A 16,314-nucleotide genomic window follows, 5' to 3' on the forward strand; every position below is an offset into this window, starting at 1 on the left:
ACCTCAGGGTCAGATAAACCTGGGTTTGGATCCTAGCTTGGTGACCTACCTGCTGTGTGTCTTTGTGCACGTTTCTCAGCCCTCAAAGCCTATTTTTCCTTGTCTGCAAAATGGGGATAATATTCATGACCTGGCCAGGTCCTGAGGATTAAACCTGACAGTGTTGGCTAACTGCCCAGCACAGCTTAGGTGTCTATTAAAATGGGCAGTCCCCGCCTGAGCTCTGAAACAGTCATGCCGCCCACCACAAACTGCTGGTCTGCTGTTGACTGAAGGGAGAAGCATATTCTTCTGTAAACTCAGAGACTCCTTATATTCTGGAAGGTATTTGCAGCCATGAAGAGCACAGCCTTTCAGCTGCTGCTGGCGGGGGCCGAGGGTGCACCGAAGAGGGTACACCCTTTGCCCAGAGTGCGTGCAAAGGCGCATCGCAGCTCCTGTCTTGAGGAGGATTTCATGATATTCGTTTTGTGTTGCCGCCAGAGAAAAATAAACCGCAGCTCCTGGCTGCTGGGAAGGGCTGTGTTTCTGCCAGGGCTGGTTGTGCCTGGCACCAGCTCAGGCGTGTACCCGAGTCGACTGTCGGCTGCAGGCAAACGTACGCACAGAAACATTCCAGCACGCGCGCGCGCCAGCCACACGCGGGGCCACCACCACTCACGACACGGGGCCCCGTACACCCCTGCTGGCTTCCCTCCACATCACAGGACTCTGGCAGCCTCGTCTCTGCATCTGTGTGTCGTGTGGGTTCTGAGTCTGTCTTCTGTCCTGGCTTCCTTCTCCCTCTTCCTCTGTCTCTCTGCTTCTGTCTGTCTCTTTGGGTTTCCCCGTCTCTGACACCTGACGCTCTCTTCGAGTCTCTGTGATTTTCTGACTCTTTCTCCCCGGCTTTGTCTGTATTTCTCCACGTCTTCTGACGGGGCCTCTCTCTGATACTGATTCTCTCTGAATCTTTCTGTTTTGCTCCTTTCTCCCTCTGTCTGTCTCCATCTGTCTCTATATCTGTCTGACTCTGTCTCTTATCTGTTTGTCTATCTGACTCTCTGTCTCCATATGTCTCTATATATCTCTGTCTCTCTCTCTGACTCTCTCTCTGTCTCCACCAGTCTCTATATCTCTGTCTTTCTGTCTCTCTCTGACTCTGTGTCCCTACTCTTTTGGGCTTTGTCCTTCCCCACCTCTCTCTCTCTTGTTCTATGACACTCTCCTGGAAACGCATCGCAGACTGAAGTGGCCGGATTTCAAGTGACAAACAGCACTACCCCCAGCATCCGCCCCCTCCAGCGCGGCTGCCTTCCTCCTCCACATCCCCTGTCACGAAGAGAAGCCTATTGTGTCGGGCCCAGGGAGTTGGGGTTGGAGGGCCCCGGGGTCTGCGCCTCTGACTGCTCTGAGCTACTTCCCCATTGGCTCTGAGCAGCCTGTGCTCAGCAAGGGCTGAGCGACAGGGGGAGGCTCCAGCCCATAAAAGGGGGCTGAGGCTTAGGAACTGTCATTCTAAGGGGCTTTGGCTGTGCTCACAGCTTCCTCTTTGACACCTCCTTCTGAGGGGAGTCAGGGCCATCCCTGGGTCCTGGACCGGCTACCTGGCACCTCCCTCTGACCTGCTCGGCCAGAAGCTGCTCAGGGACAAAGAAGAGCACAGGTAATATGCAGAGGGTCACTGGAATCCTCTCTTTTGGCTTTATTTCTTTTTTCCTGGTTCTCTGGACCTGAGAGCGTTGGAGCTTGGGCTGGGGAATTTCAGGTTCGGGTCTGATTATCTTGCAAAGGTAGAAAGAGTTATGAGGCTAGTTTACAAAACCAAATCAGTTTGAGACAGACTGCTCTTCGGAATTTCCCTCTCCGTACAGCCCGGGCTGAAATATAAATAGATGTGTTGCTCCCTCCCAAGAGGACCCCCACCTTGGTTTTGGCTGGGGGGTCTTCTCCCCCTTGCAGGCTGCTCCACACATCGGTTCCCATGTGAGAGAGAATCGGGTGCCCTGTGTGGAAGAAGTGAGAGGTCCAGCTAATCAGGGTAATTCTAAAGGTCAGTGATTCTCGCTGGACTTACAGAACAAGACGTTGGGGGCATTCATGAGACATCAGGGCTCTGGCATTTACCTTGGATCGTGTACATCAATGTACAGCCAAGTTTAGCCTTTTCATTCTTTTTGGATCGTGTTTAATTGCTGACAGGGTGCTGGCTTTAGTGGCTTCCTTTAAAGTAATTTCACACAGAAATGAAGTTTGGGGTTGTTTTGCTGGGAGGGAACGAAGAGAGAGTGACAACATGCCAGGAGAGGCAGGCTTAGCAGGATTTTTCCTGTCAATTTTACTTTGAGAGGACTTGTTGCTTTCATGTAAATTGCAGCGGGAGGAGTTAAGTTAGGCAGGGATGAAACTCAGATGAGAAAGACATTTTGCTCACTGGTAAAAGATATCCACATTCAAACAAAGTATTCTAGAATCTCAAAGTTTGACTCTAGTGAAAAAAAAGAAAGAAAGAAAAAAGAAAGAAAAAAGCTAGTGAGCTTCAGGGAAAAATGCCTGCTGGTGACTCCAAGGTTGAATAGTTAACTCTGAGACCTCATACTTTTTCCTGGGTATCTTTTATCTAGATCTCTCCAAGCTTTACAAACATTCCTTACTTAAGCCTCCAAGCTTCCCAAGGGAAACAAGCTCTTCAGATTATTGGATCTGATTTCAATTCCCCTCCCACAGATCAAAAGTCTTCATTACCATCTTTCTTTCAAGGGTTGGGAAAATACACAGGCTCATCTTTCTAATTTGACAGGCTTTCCAGTTAAGATCCACTGCAAAACATTTCGGAATGTCAATCCTCTTCACTTCATTTCCCCCCTGCTCCCCCTCCCACTGCTGCTCTTTCCATCTCTTTTCCCCTCACCTTCTCCCCCCATCCTACCCCACCTTGCCTTTTGTTCTATTTTTGCAGGTCATTTATCTCCAGGCTTTGAGATCTGCGTGGGGGAGCTGTTGCAAGCAGCCCAAGCCGGGTGAGCTGTGCTGCCTGGGGGAGGATGCTGAAGGGATCTCAAGCCCACTGCTTTGCCCCAGATGAGCTAGAGGTGTGATGGGTGCCAGGTGAATCCCATGGCGCTGCTGCAGCTGGGAGGGGTGTGTTGCAGTGGCTCCTGAGGCTGTGTAATGGAACCCAGCATGTTTTACCAGAGCTGGCAAAAGGATCAGCTCTGGGGCTGTTTGAGAAACTTGCAATCCCCTTAAAGCACGTGGAGAGGGATTAGAGTCTTTAGGAGTCAGGAATTACCCATATATTGTTTAAATGTGTGTCTCACATCACCCAAGTCAGTGCTGGGTTCAAGTCCCAGATCCCATCACTCATTTCCTGTGTGATTTGGGGACAGTAACTCTCCCTCTCTGAGCAATAGGGATAACAATCTTCACCTCCTGAGGTTATTGGGAGATTCCCATGGGATACAGTAACATGCCTGGCATTCAGTAAGTACTCAATAAATGCTAGTGTGACTGCTCACATTTTCACTGTCCAAAGTGGCAGAGTTGGAGCCTTCTCCTTCCCCGAACCTAGGATAGCATCCTTGATCTTCCCATGGCATTCTGTGCCATGTCCAGGAAATATGGTCTCATGTCTAATATTTCTATCTGTGGGGCTGGCACTCCCTCCCTGCCCCACCCCTTCTCTCCACACCAACAGAAGACTATTTCTTCAGCTGGTGCCTCGGGATCTCCACGTGTCTTATTGATCGATCCTCTCCAACTCCCCCGCCCACTGCCCGCCTCCTTGGGTCATTCTTGCACAATTGTTGTATTTATTAGATGTCTTCCATCTTCTAAGCGGGATCAATAGCCGGTGGTTTGATTTCAACGCATGTCTGAGAAAGTGCAGTCAGCTAGCTGGTATCTTTCACCGTTTTTGCGCGTCCCAGCCCGTAAATGTTGGTTAATCTCACTGGGCCTGACAAAGAGCTAAAACGATTTCAGTGAGTCAGAACTGACCTTTGTGGCAGGCAGTAAACATTGCTGGAGGCACCCAGGATCAGGCCCTGGAGATGGAGAGGTGTCCCCGGGTCCTAGGAAGCTGGAGCTCATTAATCCCTCCAGCCTGCGCCCAGACAGATGCTCCTGGCAGGAAGGTAACAGCCCAGGGCCACGAGGCACATCCCCTGGCTCAGGAGGCCTCTCCATGAATCCTTCCAGCATCCGCCTGGCTAGAGTGGTCACCGCGGGCAACAGGCGTGCTCGTTGCGGGCATCGGCATTTGGCCCCTTGACCTATCATTGGACAGTTCACTTTAACCTGACAAGGGCTTACGGAGCAGTTATGTGATTGGGCCTCGGGCCCACTGGCCACTAGGAACAAAGGGCAGATCAAAGGGTTGTGGGAGGAGGGAACTGGTGTTTGTGATTCACATAGTAGGTCAACCTCCTGAATCAAAATCCACTTCCTCCCTGCCTTCTCTCCATCTTTGTCTTGTTCCCGCTCCTCCCCCTCTTCCTCCTTTTCGTTATACCTTCTCCTGCGCCCTCTCCCCACCCATCTCGGCGTCTCACCTGTATTTTCTTTTCCCGCATGTCTGTCATTTCACCCTCTGCTCTTCTAAGCCCTTCTCTGTCTCCCTCTCGTTCTTTTCTCTCTCTCTCTCTGTATCTCTGCACCTCCATCTCTCTGGTCCCCCTTTCGTTGCTTTTCTCCCCATCTCTTAACTGCATCCAATAATGAAGGGTGGGAGTTCCAAAGGAATCTTGCTCTTGAAAAACAGCCTTTTAAAAATGTGCTTAATGGTCCCGCCATGAATGTGGATCACAGGGCCGTCTTTCACTGGTCTCTGCACAGCAAATAGCCTGAGAGGCGGCCAGCCCTCAGCGTGGGCCTCATGCTCTGCTATGTTTTGACTTCTTGGTGGACTAACCAGTGCCCTCACTTTCCATTCAGAACTGGAGCCCCCATCCTCCCAAACTGATAATCCATTCTTTGTTAATGGCATGAAAAGTCTTAAACTCTTTTCCGGTTTTGGAGGTCTCCATTGGCCAGCCCACTGGAGACCCACAAAGGTGAACTTCATATATTTTTGAGTGGGGTAAAATTCCTAGAACAGTCTTATCTTCAGGAACATGAGCTGGAATGAGGGGAGCCCTGTGGACGTTTCATCTGTGCCTACAGCTCACGATGGCTTGCGGAGTGGAGTCTCAAACCGACCCTGAGCCTGCTCTGCTGGGGCCTGGCCTCTTGGCCCAGTCGTTTTGCTTCTCCAAGTCTCTGTCTCGCCATCCAGTAAATGGGCTAATAGAGCCCAGGCTACTGGACCCTCCAGAGGTGAGGATGCAGTAATTGAGATACAAGCTGGTCGCTGTGCCCTAAACAGGGGGTGCAAGGGACCCAGTCGCTGCCACTCCTCTGGCATGCGTGTGCCTGGGGCCCCGGGGGCGCTGTCACGCAGTCCTCACTCTTCCCACCTGGAAACTGAGCCTGTAATGGTAGCACCTGCCCAGGAGGGTCCACGGGCCACCCCAGGCCTGGCACAGGGCCACAGCAGCGCAGTGACTGCTAGAAGGTTATCCAACGACACCATGGCCTCCACGCGAGTCAGGGCCCGGGTGTGGGAGGCCCCAGTTCTGTCTCCCTTTCCCTCCTGACTCATGATGTGACCTTAAACAAGTGACTTCATTTCTACCTTTTCCCATTTCCTCTTCTATCAAATAGGGATAATCATATGCGGATAAAGTGCTCAGAGAGATAATTGCGATGTTAAATCAAGCCATTATTATTCCATGCTGGCTTTTTAAATAAAAATGCTTGCTGCTCCTCAGAGCCCACTGAATACAATACAGAAATATCAAGAGGAGATAAGAGGGCGGGAGATCCCTTCCCTTTCAAGGAACTCTGGGCTCTTGGTGAAGAAAGGGTCTGCTGTGTGCTGGCCTTTAAATGATAGCGTCTTAGGGGTCCTTATGGAGACACAGTGGGGAAGTGACACAAACCCACTGACAGGTAAGAAGACTGAGGCGTGGACAGAGGAGCAAGTCCCCTCTGATTTCCCCAAGAAAATCAGCTTCAGAACTGCTAGAATAATGAGAATTGTAAAATGGTTATAAAATTAATGAAAGCAGGGTCAGCAAACTTTTCCTGTCAAGGACCAGCTAGTAAATATCTTTGGCTTCTGGACTCAGCTGTGCTTTTGTTGTGTGAAAACAGCCAAGACAAATGTAAATGAAGGGGAGGCTGTCGTATGAATCAGGGTTCGCCAGGATGTACACATAGAAAGAGGTTCGGTATAAGGGCTGGGTCGCGTGACTGTGGAGGCTGGTGAGTCCAAAATCCCCTTTCCCAAGGCGGAGACTCCCCCTTCCTCCCCACCCGCCCAGGCTGTCATCACTGAGCTGGCCCAGCATGCCTCGAGGTAGTGGCTGAAGAAATGCTTCCTGAACTTACAAAAGTGGTTTTACTTTAGGGGGAAGGGAGACCTTAGGAGGCTCCCTGGCCGGCCAAGCTGAGTTTGTGAAAGAGGCCCCTCCTTCACCGTAGGTGACTCCAACCCGCACCCCACCACCCTCTCCCTCCCAGGGGGGTCTGGGCCTGACTCACGGCCCCTGGAGCTCACCAAGCAGCTCACTTCCCCGTCCTACATAGAGATGAACAGCAAAGTCAGGGGAGATGACCAGGCAGGGCTACCCGTAATGTACAGCTTCCGGGCAAATCCCTACAGCAAAGCAAAGTCCCTCCCCCGGGACTCGTCTGACATCTGACGTTACTCAATCATTTGTTTATCCCGTCCAAGGAAGGAAATAGGATGTCTTAGGAAAGCTCAGGGCTGATGCGTCTCCATTAGAGACCAGAGAGATCCCTTGGGAAGCCTTATGCATCTGCTTACAAACCAAATGAGTTTGGGCATGCAAATTCTCCTCTCCAGGCCTCAGTCTTGTCCTGTGTACAGTGGGTATAAAAACTCACCTCTGGGTTGTTGTGAGGATTAGAATAACGTGTAAAGTGGGAAGGCGCAGCCTGGCACTGGGTAGGCTTTTTGTTTCTTTTTTTTTTTTTTTTAGAACATTTAGTTTATTTTTGTAAAATAACATTTATTTAATTTGGGGGGAGGTAATCAGGCTTATTTAATTACTTATTTTTTAAGTGGAAGTCCTGGGGACTGAACCCAGGACTTCACACACGCTGAGCAGGCACCCTACCACTGAGCTATACCCCTCACCTGAGTAGGCTTTTGAGAAGTGGGGCCGATGTTGGACTGATGGGACCATGAGTACGGGCTCTCAGACCGCCGGCACCCAGCAAGCTCTCCACACATGGCAGTTAATTCATTCAACCACTTTTTTTGAGTTTCTGTTCTGTTCCAGGCTGTATATTATCACTCCTTGTTGCCTTTTCTTTTCCATCTCCTGCAGACCGAGTATGGTTGAAATACAGCCTTCATACTCCCCTTCGTTTCCTTGTCTCTGCCCCCAGCCCCAATGCCTTCCCTCTTCTCTGTCGCTCCATTTTAGTTACCCACCCCATCCTTCCTTGCTCTCTCTTTGGACTGTTTGCACTTCCTCCCACTCCCTCTCCCTCCGCCCCCTTATTGGGCTCTCTTGGTCTCAGTTCCCCACTCCCTCCTATGTCCCCACTCCCGTCTGCCCTATTCTCTTTCCTCCCCTCACTCCTCTCCCTGGTTTCATTCACATTTGCTGAATTTCTTTAGCAGGTGTTGGTTTAGACAGCCTGCAGGTCTGTGAGCTTTCTCTGGGAACACGAAGATGTGAGTCAGAAAAATTCAAGCCAGGTTTCTGAGGGGTCCAGGGTTGCCTGTTTACTCACTCACACACTTGTGTGGAGCTCTTGTTCTCATTCTAGCCCTGTGTTCACCACTGGGGACATCATTCATTCATTCATTCATCCATCCATCACTCAAACGTCCCTTGTTTTCCCATCACATTAGAATGAAATGCAAACACTACCTTGGCCTACGAGGGTTGTCACCGTCTGGCCTGTGCCCACATCTCTGCTTTCTCCCCGTCTCCTCCCTGATGCTCCCACACCCACCCGGCCTCCTTGTCATCTTCAAACACAGCACACTCTAACCTCCGGACGCTTCACTTCCAAAGTTTGCACTGACAGGGGACTCAGGAAGAGGCAGTTGTATGGTAGAGCCACACAGATAGCTGTGAGAGCTCAAAGGGGGGGCCTAATCCAGGCAAACTTCCTGGAGGAGGCAGCCGAAGCTGAATTTCATCAAAACTCAGAGACACATATGGGACTAAGCACAAGGCCTAGCAAACAGTGAGTGCCTGGTCAATGGCAGCAGGAAAGCCCTGGGTAAGGTGGGAAGGGGCACAGGCAGTGGAGAACCCGGAAGCAGGGCAGACTGGCATTTCGGAATTGTCCTCTGGCTGCTGTGTGGAGGGTGTCTCAGGGGCAACATTGGAGGCTGCTCTGGAGCCAGGAGGGAGGAGCTATAGCCTGGGGAGGAAGTGCAATGAAGGGACTGGGCTGTGGGCTCCAGAGCTCAAATGCTTGTGTGCAAATTCCAGCTTTGTCATTTACTAGCTCCAGTGTTGTGGCAGGTGTCTTAACTCTGTTTTCTCATCTGGAAAGTGGGTGTACCAGCAGGAGCCACCCCACAGAGTTGCTGTGAGCATAAATGGGTTCATCCGGGAGAATTGCTCAGAGCATCTCAAGTACTCAACAACCATCAGATCCACTAGAGCTATTATGATTAAATATAAAGTTCGTGGATGAGAGGAAAGGATGCTGATGTTACTTTTGCCAGGGACAAAAAGACCTCAAATTGAGCTTCCTACCATAGCAGCCAGACTGTGCGAAGCTTCTGGCCAGGAGTTGGAGGGTGGTACAGCTGCCCCTCCCTCAGTGGGTTAAGTCACTGCTAATCTTGTGTCAAGCCAGCCCAGCCATCACTGATGTGACAGAAAACAGGAGCTGCCTGCTTTGCATCTGCACAGAAATGGCACCGCTCACTCGCCTGGAACCCAAATCCGCTCAGCAGTTGATAGAGCGTGAGAGAAACTCAAGGAAGGATAGAAGCGTGGGATGGACGCAGGTCCACCGCCCTGAGGTTTCTCCTCTGAGCCTTGCTGCTTAGGGACGCAGACCTAGTCCAGCCTCAAGAGAGGTGGACAAGCCTGAGTTCTCACCTTTAATTGCTGTGTGACCTCAGGAGATTTACCAAACCTCTCTGAGCCCCAGGTTTCTCATCTCTGAAGTGGGGATAATGATGACTACCTCTCACAGCTGGCAGGTGGATTGAGTAGAATATACGAGGAAAGGCTCTGTGCACAGGGCCCTCTGGGTCTCACAAAGGGCTCAGCTATTAATAATCAAAGTTGTCTTAGAAATTGTAGTCATTAAGGGCACACGGGTGGGGAGTCAAACAGAATGGATCTTGCCCCCCAGTTTCACCACTCACTGGAGGGCACAGGGAATTCACTGAACCAAAAGTGCTACCTCACTGGGGAGGAATAAATGAGATGATGGACGTGGGGATTTAGTCAAGGCCTGGAGCACAGTAGGTGCTTCATCAGTGGTGGCGGGGATCCTTGCTAGCCAGGCTCTGGAGGGAAACCTACTGTGTACTTTGAGACCAACTGCTCTGGGTAACAGCGTGGGGCCCTGGGGCCATGGGTGGAATCTCCAAACCCCTGTATCCCCTGAGCAAACAGGGCAGTGTGCAGGACGGGGAACTCGGAAGAGGGAGGGAGGACAGCCGTCTCTGAGAGCAGCGGTACAGGCATTAGGCCACCAGGACCAGGCTGGGAGGAGCACGGAGGCCCTGCCCGGGGCGGGGGTCTCAGGGGAAGTCCTCACTTCTAGTTTGGAGTTCTGCACCGCGCTCCCATTTGATGGCTTTGAGTCTCAATATTTGGTTTATAAGGAGTTAACTATGAAAGGGACAGTTTTTGTTTTTTGTTTTAGTTTGAGGGGGTTGGTAATTAGATTATTTATTTATTTATTTACTTATTTATTTATTTATTTATGGGTGCACTGGGAATTGAATCCAGGACCTCATGCAAGCTAGGCATGCACTTTATCACTGAGCTATACCCTCCCCTCCCCTCGGGACAGCTTTTTTTTTTTTTTTTAATTTTTTTGTTTGTTTTTGAAAAAAATTTGGGGGGGTAGGTTTATTTATTTACTGATTTATTTTTAAATAGGGATACTGGGGATTGAACCCAGGACCTTGTGCATGCTAAGCACACACTCTACCACTGAGCTATACCCTCCCCAGAGACAGCTTTTAATAGACTATTTGTGAAGCATTCATTCATCTGCCTAGTATTCGTTGAAGACGTACTGTGTGCTGGTCAGGGTACAGCAGGGACAATGCCAGTAAGGGTCTGTGCCCTTTGGGAGCTAATATTCCAGTGGGGGAATGGTAATGAGAACATTGACAACACGCACCAGACAACAGGACGATGCGAAACGGTGAGTGTTCCAGTGCAGACAAAGCAGGGGGATGTGAGAGAGACCCAGGAAGCCAAGACACAGACAGGGGTCAGCAAATGCCTCCCCAGGCACATGACACTTAATCCATTCAATTACAAGAAGAAGTGAGCCCTGTGAAAATCTGAGGCCAGAGCACTACAGATGGAGAAGCAGGAAGTGCAAATGCCCTGAGGTAAGGGCAAGCCTGGCATATTTGAGGAACACAGAGAAAGTATTTCAGAGACCAAAAGAGGATACAGCTCCTGCCTTCATGGAACCAAAGTCTGAAGACTCACATAGTTAATTATCCAGAGTGGGATATTTTCACGGAGGAAGCACAAATTTCTGGGAAAACACACAGGAAGAACATCCCATCTAACCTAGGACATCAGGGAAAGCTGCCTGGAGGAGGTGATGTCTCCTCCAGGGCCTAAATGACAGGTAACAGAAGAGAAGAGGAGGGTTTCCCAGGAAGAGGGGATAGCATGTGCAAAGGGCCAGAGGTGGGGCAGGGCCTGATCCATTCATTAGGGAAATTACAGGGAGCCAGACGTGGTTGGAACCCAGAGCTGAAGAGTTGGATGTAGGGATGAAATTGAGGGTGTCCCTCATTTAGGAGAAGGGCCAGGCCTGACCCAGCCTGATGGGTCTGATCCCAAGATTGATATGATGAGACAGGCACTACAAGGTGGGTAAAAGGGACCAGGGGAGGATGCTGGAGGCAGGGAGGCCAGCATGGAGATGGGTGAAGATGGAGCTCTGGCCAGAGCAGGCAGAAGTGCTGGGGTGGAGAAGGTCCACAGCAGAAAGGACTGGGCTGGGGACAGCCTGGAGTGCAGGAGAGAAGGGCAAGTGAGGGAAGGCCCAGAGAACACAGAAAAGCAGGTAGACAAGTGCCTTCTGGCTTGGCGGGTTCTGAAGTCTGGCAGACTTCCTAGTTGTGTGAGCAATCATTTCTCCTCTCTGAGCCTCAACCTCCCCATGGCACTACCCACGTTAAGAGTCTTGTGCAGATTGAATGTGAACACACAGGAAAGCTCCTAGCACACAGCAGGCACACAGCCCCTGGTAGCGCCCTTCCTGGACTGTTGGCCTTACGCACCCGCTCCTCCTCCCTGGGCCTCTGTTGGTTGGACTGTGGAATGGGAACAAGAACGCTTGCCCTGCAGTGCAGGGCTGCCAGCAGAAGTTGATGAGATGGCTTTGCAGGCTCAGGACACACCCCGCAGTGTGGGCGATCACAGATATCATTTTCTCTTTATCTCTCCCCAGCAGGAAGAGCCAAGACAGAATGGCGTGGCAGGGGCTGGTGCTGGCTGCCTGCCTCCTCGCGCTCCCCTCCGCCACAGCGGACTGCCTGTCCCGGTGCTCCTTGTGTGCTGTGAAGACCCATGATGGGCCCAAGCCCATCGACCCCCTGGTGAGTTTCAGGCAAGGCTGCTCCACGCCCAGGTCCTGGCACCCGTGCGAGGAAGGGACCGTCTGTGTGTGAGCCCAGAGAGGGAAGGTCCCGCCTGTGCAGGGCATGTTCTGTCAGCCTGCACTGCAGGGGCTGCTGTTCTCCAGCTCCCGTCCCCACCCCAGACCTCACCACCATGGGCTCCCTCAGGTCTGGGGCAGACACTTAGGTTTCCAGGGAGCCGATTGCCTGGCAACAAGGAGTGTCATTCAAGAGGCAGTGCTGACTTCAGGAGTCAACAGCACTATATGAACTTTTCAGGGCTGCTTGCACCAGGCTGATGGGCACCCCCCAAATCTAGTCACTCCCACGGAAGGAGCTCTTTCCACCACCCCTGGATGCCAGGATCTGGTTGTCAGTATCCAAGCCTGACCCCTCTCCTGGGACTTTAGCATCTCTTGGCTGGCTTTGCTGGCTTTACTTTGAGTCAAGCTTCTCCCTTTGACTCTCCCGTGACAGCAGACCAGCTGGCCCAGAGGTGCAGGGTGTGGCAGACAGAACACAGGCTTTGGTTCTGCCACTTTCTAGTTGCATGACCTTGGAACCCCTTCTCTGTGCCTGTGCGGAAGATGAGGAAACAGACATGGAGAGGTGAAACAACTTCCCCAAGGACACACGGGAAAGCTATTTGCAAAATGGGTCCGGTTCCCTGAGATGATGATACAAAATATTAAGTATACAATTCTAGCCGCTCTTTCTTGAGATGCACATGACAACGCACTGGGTGCTGCCCATATATGATCTCAGGAAAGCACAGTGGTTAAACGTGAAGACTCATGGCATTAGAACCTGGGTCCAAGTTCTGGGACTGTGCAGCATTGCATTGTGGTCATCATCATCATTATAATGTTTGAATTCTCCCTACTCTTATGAAGTAGATACTGTTATCTCCCCAGTTTGAAGAACCCTCAAACATGTCCTCACCTGTGTTCTTTCCACCATTCTGCTTGGCTTCTGTCCCTCTCTATGAAGTGTTTGCAGCATCCTTCACACCTTGGAAAGGTTGGGAGAACCAACTACTCCTTCTGGAGTCAGAAGTACAAGATTACTGGTGAGCGTAGCAGAGCACTACGGGAAGATCTTACTTCCAGTTTTGGCAGTGTCACCTGTGGCCATGCATCCTGGGGGAAGCTGTTTCACCTCTCCACGTCTGTTTCCTCATCTTCCGCACAGGCACAAAGTCACCTACCTTTTTAATGCACCATTGGGAGCATTAAAGTGGGCATGTTAAAGTGGGCAGTCCGGGGCTTAGTAATGGCTTTTTGATTATCTCAGACACTGAACAGGGGACTTTCTGGGGCAGGGGCTTGTGGTTTGATGATTTGCTGGGGGTGGCATTACCACTATGGTCTTGGGGGGTCTTTTGCAGATTTGCTCGCTGGAATGCCAGGCCGCCCCGCAGCCCACTGAGGAGTGGGAGAGATGCCAGGGACTTCTGTCTTTTCTCACTCCCCTCACCCTCGGGCTTGAGGGCAAGGAAGACTTGGAGAGCAAGGCCACTTTGGAAGAACCCTATAGTGAGCTGGCCAAGCACGTGGGGCCCTTCTGGAAGGAGCTGGAAAAAAACCGATTCCTCCTCAGCACCCCCACAGAGGAGAATGCTCTGAGCAGGAGCCTGGAGGAGAAGCTCAGGGGTCTCTCCAGCAGGTTAGGGGAGGAAGCGGACTCTGAGCTGCTGGGGGACACCCAGCCAGATGACGGTGCCATGGAGGCTGGAGCGCTGGATTCCGATGAGAAACACCCCAAGGAGCAGGTCAAACGCTATGGGGGCTTCTTGCGCAAATACCCCAAGAGGAGCTCAGAGGTGGCTGGGGAGGGGGATGAAGATGGGGATAAGGTGGGCCATGAGGACCTCTACAAGCGCTACGGGGGCTTCTTGCGGCGCATCCGTCCCAAGCTCAAGTGGAACAACCAGAAGCGCTATGGCGGTTTTCTCCGGCGCCAGTTCAAGGTGGTTACTCGGTCTCAGGAAGACCCCAATGCCTACTACGAAGAGCTTTTTGATGTGTAAACCCCTCCCCACCACGGAGTTGAGTCAGGAGCTTCCCCTGACGCCCTTCCAGATTGGAAGGCACTCATTCATCCTCCCCCTGTGGCCCCCCACTCCATCCTCCGTTCGGCATTTTCTACAAAACACTCAAGCCTAGCCTGCCTGTCTTCTGCAGTGTTTGTCTGGGGTCAGTGAGGGGTGAGAATAGAGGGTCCCCTCTCCCGTAGGCTTAATGCTTGGCTCTGCCCCTATGCTTCTAAAACTACTGCCAGCAGCAGCTTTTGGTATCAATCCCTCCACCCCATTCATGTGACTCCCCAGTTCCTGGAATCCAGACGGACTTCTTGATCCCTCTGGATCTATGATCTCCAAACTTTACTGCTCAATGCTTCTCTAAGAAGAAAAAATGATCATACCCCCTCCCACGCAGACATATTCAGTTATATGGTAAATATGTATCATAAACATACAAAAGAGAAATCTAAAACAAGATAGATAAACAAATAAAAATCCTAACATTTTATTCTCACACCTCAAAAGATCCACCTACATGTGGAGACCGTGTTTTAGGTAAAAAGCTCAAACACTGCTTTTTTATTGGAGCAGGAATTCCTACACTAGGGTTCCGTTTCCCAGTGGGTTAAATGTTTGGTCAATGTACTCTGAGTTCTCTTTGTTTAGAAACACACCTTCTGAAGAACCCAGTTCCTGGATTCCAGTCCGTGTCGGTACCCTGGACAGCGCCCAACTCCTCACAGGAGGGGAAGGGAGTGAAAATCCCTTTCCGAAATGGTTAATGAGAGCAGCTCTCCTGAATGCTGAAAGGACCAAGGAGGGAGCGAGGCAAACCAATTTGTTCTGTGCAACAGACTCAAAATGTGGACCGGTTCCCTCAGCCCTCATTAAGCTAATTAAACTGATTGGTATCACACTCCAACCCCAGGATGAACTGAAGCTGAGTCAAGTTGATGAGGTTAAGCAAAACCGTGTTCTTGAGCAGCTGAATCTGCTGCCAAGAGTCCAAGCCATCTGGCCAAACATATGCATTGGGCATTGGGTAAGGGAATCCAGAAGCGACAGCTAGAAAGAGGAAAAGGCCCTCTTTATCCCCCGTGATGATTCTTTCCTCTTAATGCCTCCAAGTGAAACCACAGAGAGGAATGAAATGATTAAATGCTTGAGGCCAAATGAGTTCCCTTGATTCAGATAACCCAGAATCAGAGACAGGGACCTCCTGATGCTTTGGTTTCAGTCAGAGTCCTCTCTTCTGTCTCTTTGTCTGTCTCTTTCTCTCTGCCTCTCTGAATCTGTCTCTCATTTGTCCCCAGGCACTATGGTTTGGTTTGTGGATCCAGGAGGCTGGCCTGGATAGGGGAGGAAATGAACTTGAGTTTGGTTATTTTGTATAAGACGCTATTGAGCTCACATCTTCATGCACAACCCCCAGGCCTCTCATGATGTTCTGAAATGTATAGATTGTTTTAGAGTTACTTTGTGTGCTTTTTGAAAATCCCATTTATGCAATTTACTTGGTATTGCTTAGTCCTCAACAAGACTGTGTTGTTTCCTACTTCTCCAGTACAATAAATAAAATAAAGATACTGATGACTTGGGCTGTGCATGCGTGTGTGTGTGTGTGTGTGTGTGTACCTCAGCCCCAAGAGTGAAAAGACCATTTGCAGAAAAGAGTACTGTGGAATGAAAAAAATACAAACACACACACACACATTCAGATTAGAAAACTTAATGTAGGCTAATAGAAAGAACACAAACTTTAGAGTGCCATGGCCCTAAATTTGAGATCTGTGTGGCCTCAGGTAAGTCACTTGACCTCTCTGAGCCTTTGTTCCCTCCTCTGTACAATAAAGACAACAGTACCAATTTTGCAAGGTGGCTGTGAAGATTAGGTGCGATCAAATACGCAAAGGTCCTAGGACATAGTAGGCACTCAGTAAATGAGGGTTTCCTCTCCAACATTGTCTTAAGGGATAGTGGCAAAGCTCAAAGATCAAGCAACATAGTGGGGAGAGGAGGGAGGGGTGCTGTCTCCTATGCTGGGTGACCAACTGGAAGGGAGAAATGTTTCCAGACAAAGGGGAGTGTGATAAGGATGAAGAACACTCTAGAGAATGGCTGGCATGGTGTCCTTTACTAAAATGACATCTCTCATGAAAAGGCATAGATGAGATGCTTTTAAATATGGCTAGAAGATTCAGTGGCTACAGACCTCATGGGTTCCCATTGGACATTAGCTTTCTGAGTGACTTCATAGAAAACACAGAGTCAGGGGGATTTCATTCATTCCTTCATTCATTCAACGAAGTGGTAATTGAAGGCCTTTGACCAGGTGCTGGAGGTACAGGAAAATAAGACAGACAAGGTCTCACCTCTTATGGAACTTACAGTCTAGTTGGGGAGAGAGAAATAAACACATAAACCAAAATATAAATTAAAA

The 16,314-nt window shown here is 50.4% G+C and overlaps 1 protein-coding gene across 4 annotated transcripts; it reads left to right on the plus strand.

The window, feature by feature from the left end:
* Positions 1-1,313: 1,313 nt before the first annotated feature.
* On the plus strand, positions 1,314-15,467 carry PDYN (prodynorphin). Of its 4 annotated transcripts, none has more exons than XM_010972792.3 (4): positions 1,314-1,645; positions 2,939-2,999; positions 11,683-11,830; positions 13,239-15,467. In XM_010972792.3, the coding sequence occupies exons 3-4, from the start codon at positions 11,702-11,704 to the stop codon at positions 13,878-13,880; spliced, it is 771 nt and encodes a 256-aa protein (XP_010971094.2). In that variant the 5' UTR covers positions 1,314-1,645; positions 2,939-2,999; positions 11,683-11,701; the 3' UTR covers positions 13,881-15,467. The 4 variants fall into 4 exon arrangements, with proteins under 4 accessions (XP_010971094.2, XP_045364552.2, XP_010971093.2 ...); XM_045508596.2 differs by having other exon boundaries at positions 11,686-11,830; XM_010972791.3 differs by lacking the exon at positions 2,939-2,999 and having other exon boundaries at positions 1,315-1,645.
* Positions 15,468-16,314: the final 847 nt, after the last annotated feature.

This window comes from Camelus bactrianus, chromosome 19 (genome assembly GCF_048773025.1).
Source record: "Camelus bactrianus isolate YW-2024 breed Bactrian camel chromosome 19, ASM4877302v1, whole genome shotgun sequence".
Taxonomy (NCBI): Eukaryota; Metazoa; Chordata; class Mammalia; order Artiodactyla; family Camelidae; genus Camelus; species Camelus bactrianus.

Bases quoted from the DNA above. Each gene is read 5' to 3' on its own strand.
- PDYN (XM_010972792.3), top strand. From the start codon at position 11,702: ATGGCGTGGCAGGGGCTGGTGCTGGCTGCCTGCCTCCTCGCGCTCCCC. The intron at 11,831-13,238 runs GTGAGTTTCAGG...GGTCTTTTGCAG, and splicing joins CCAAGCCCATCGACCCCCTG to ATTTGCTCGCTGGAATGCCA.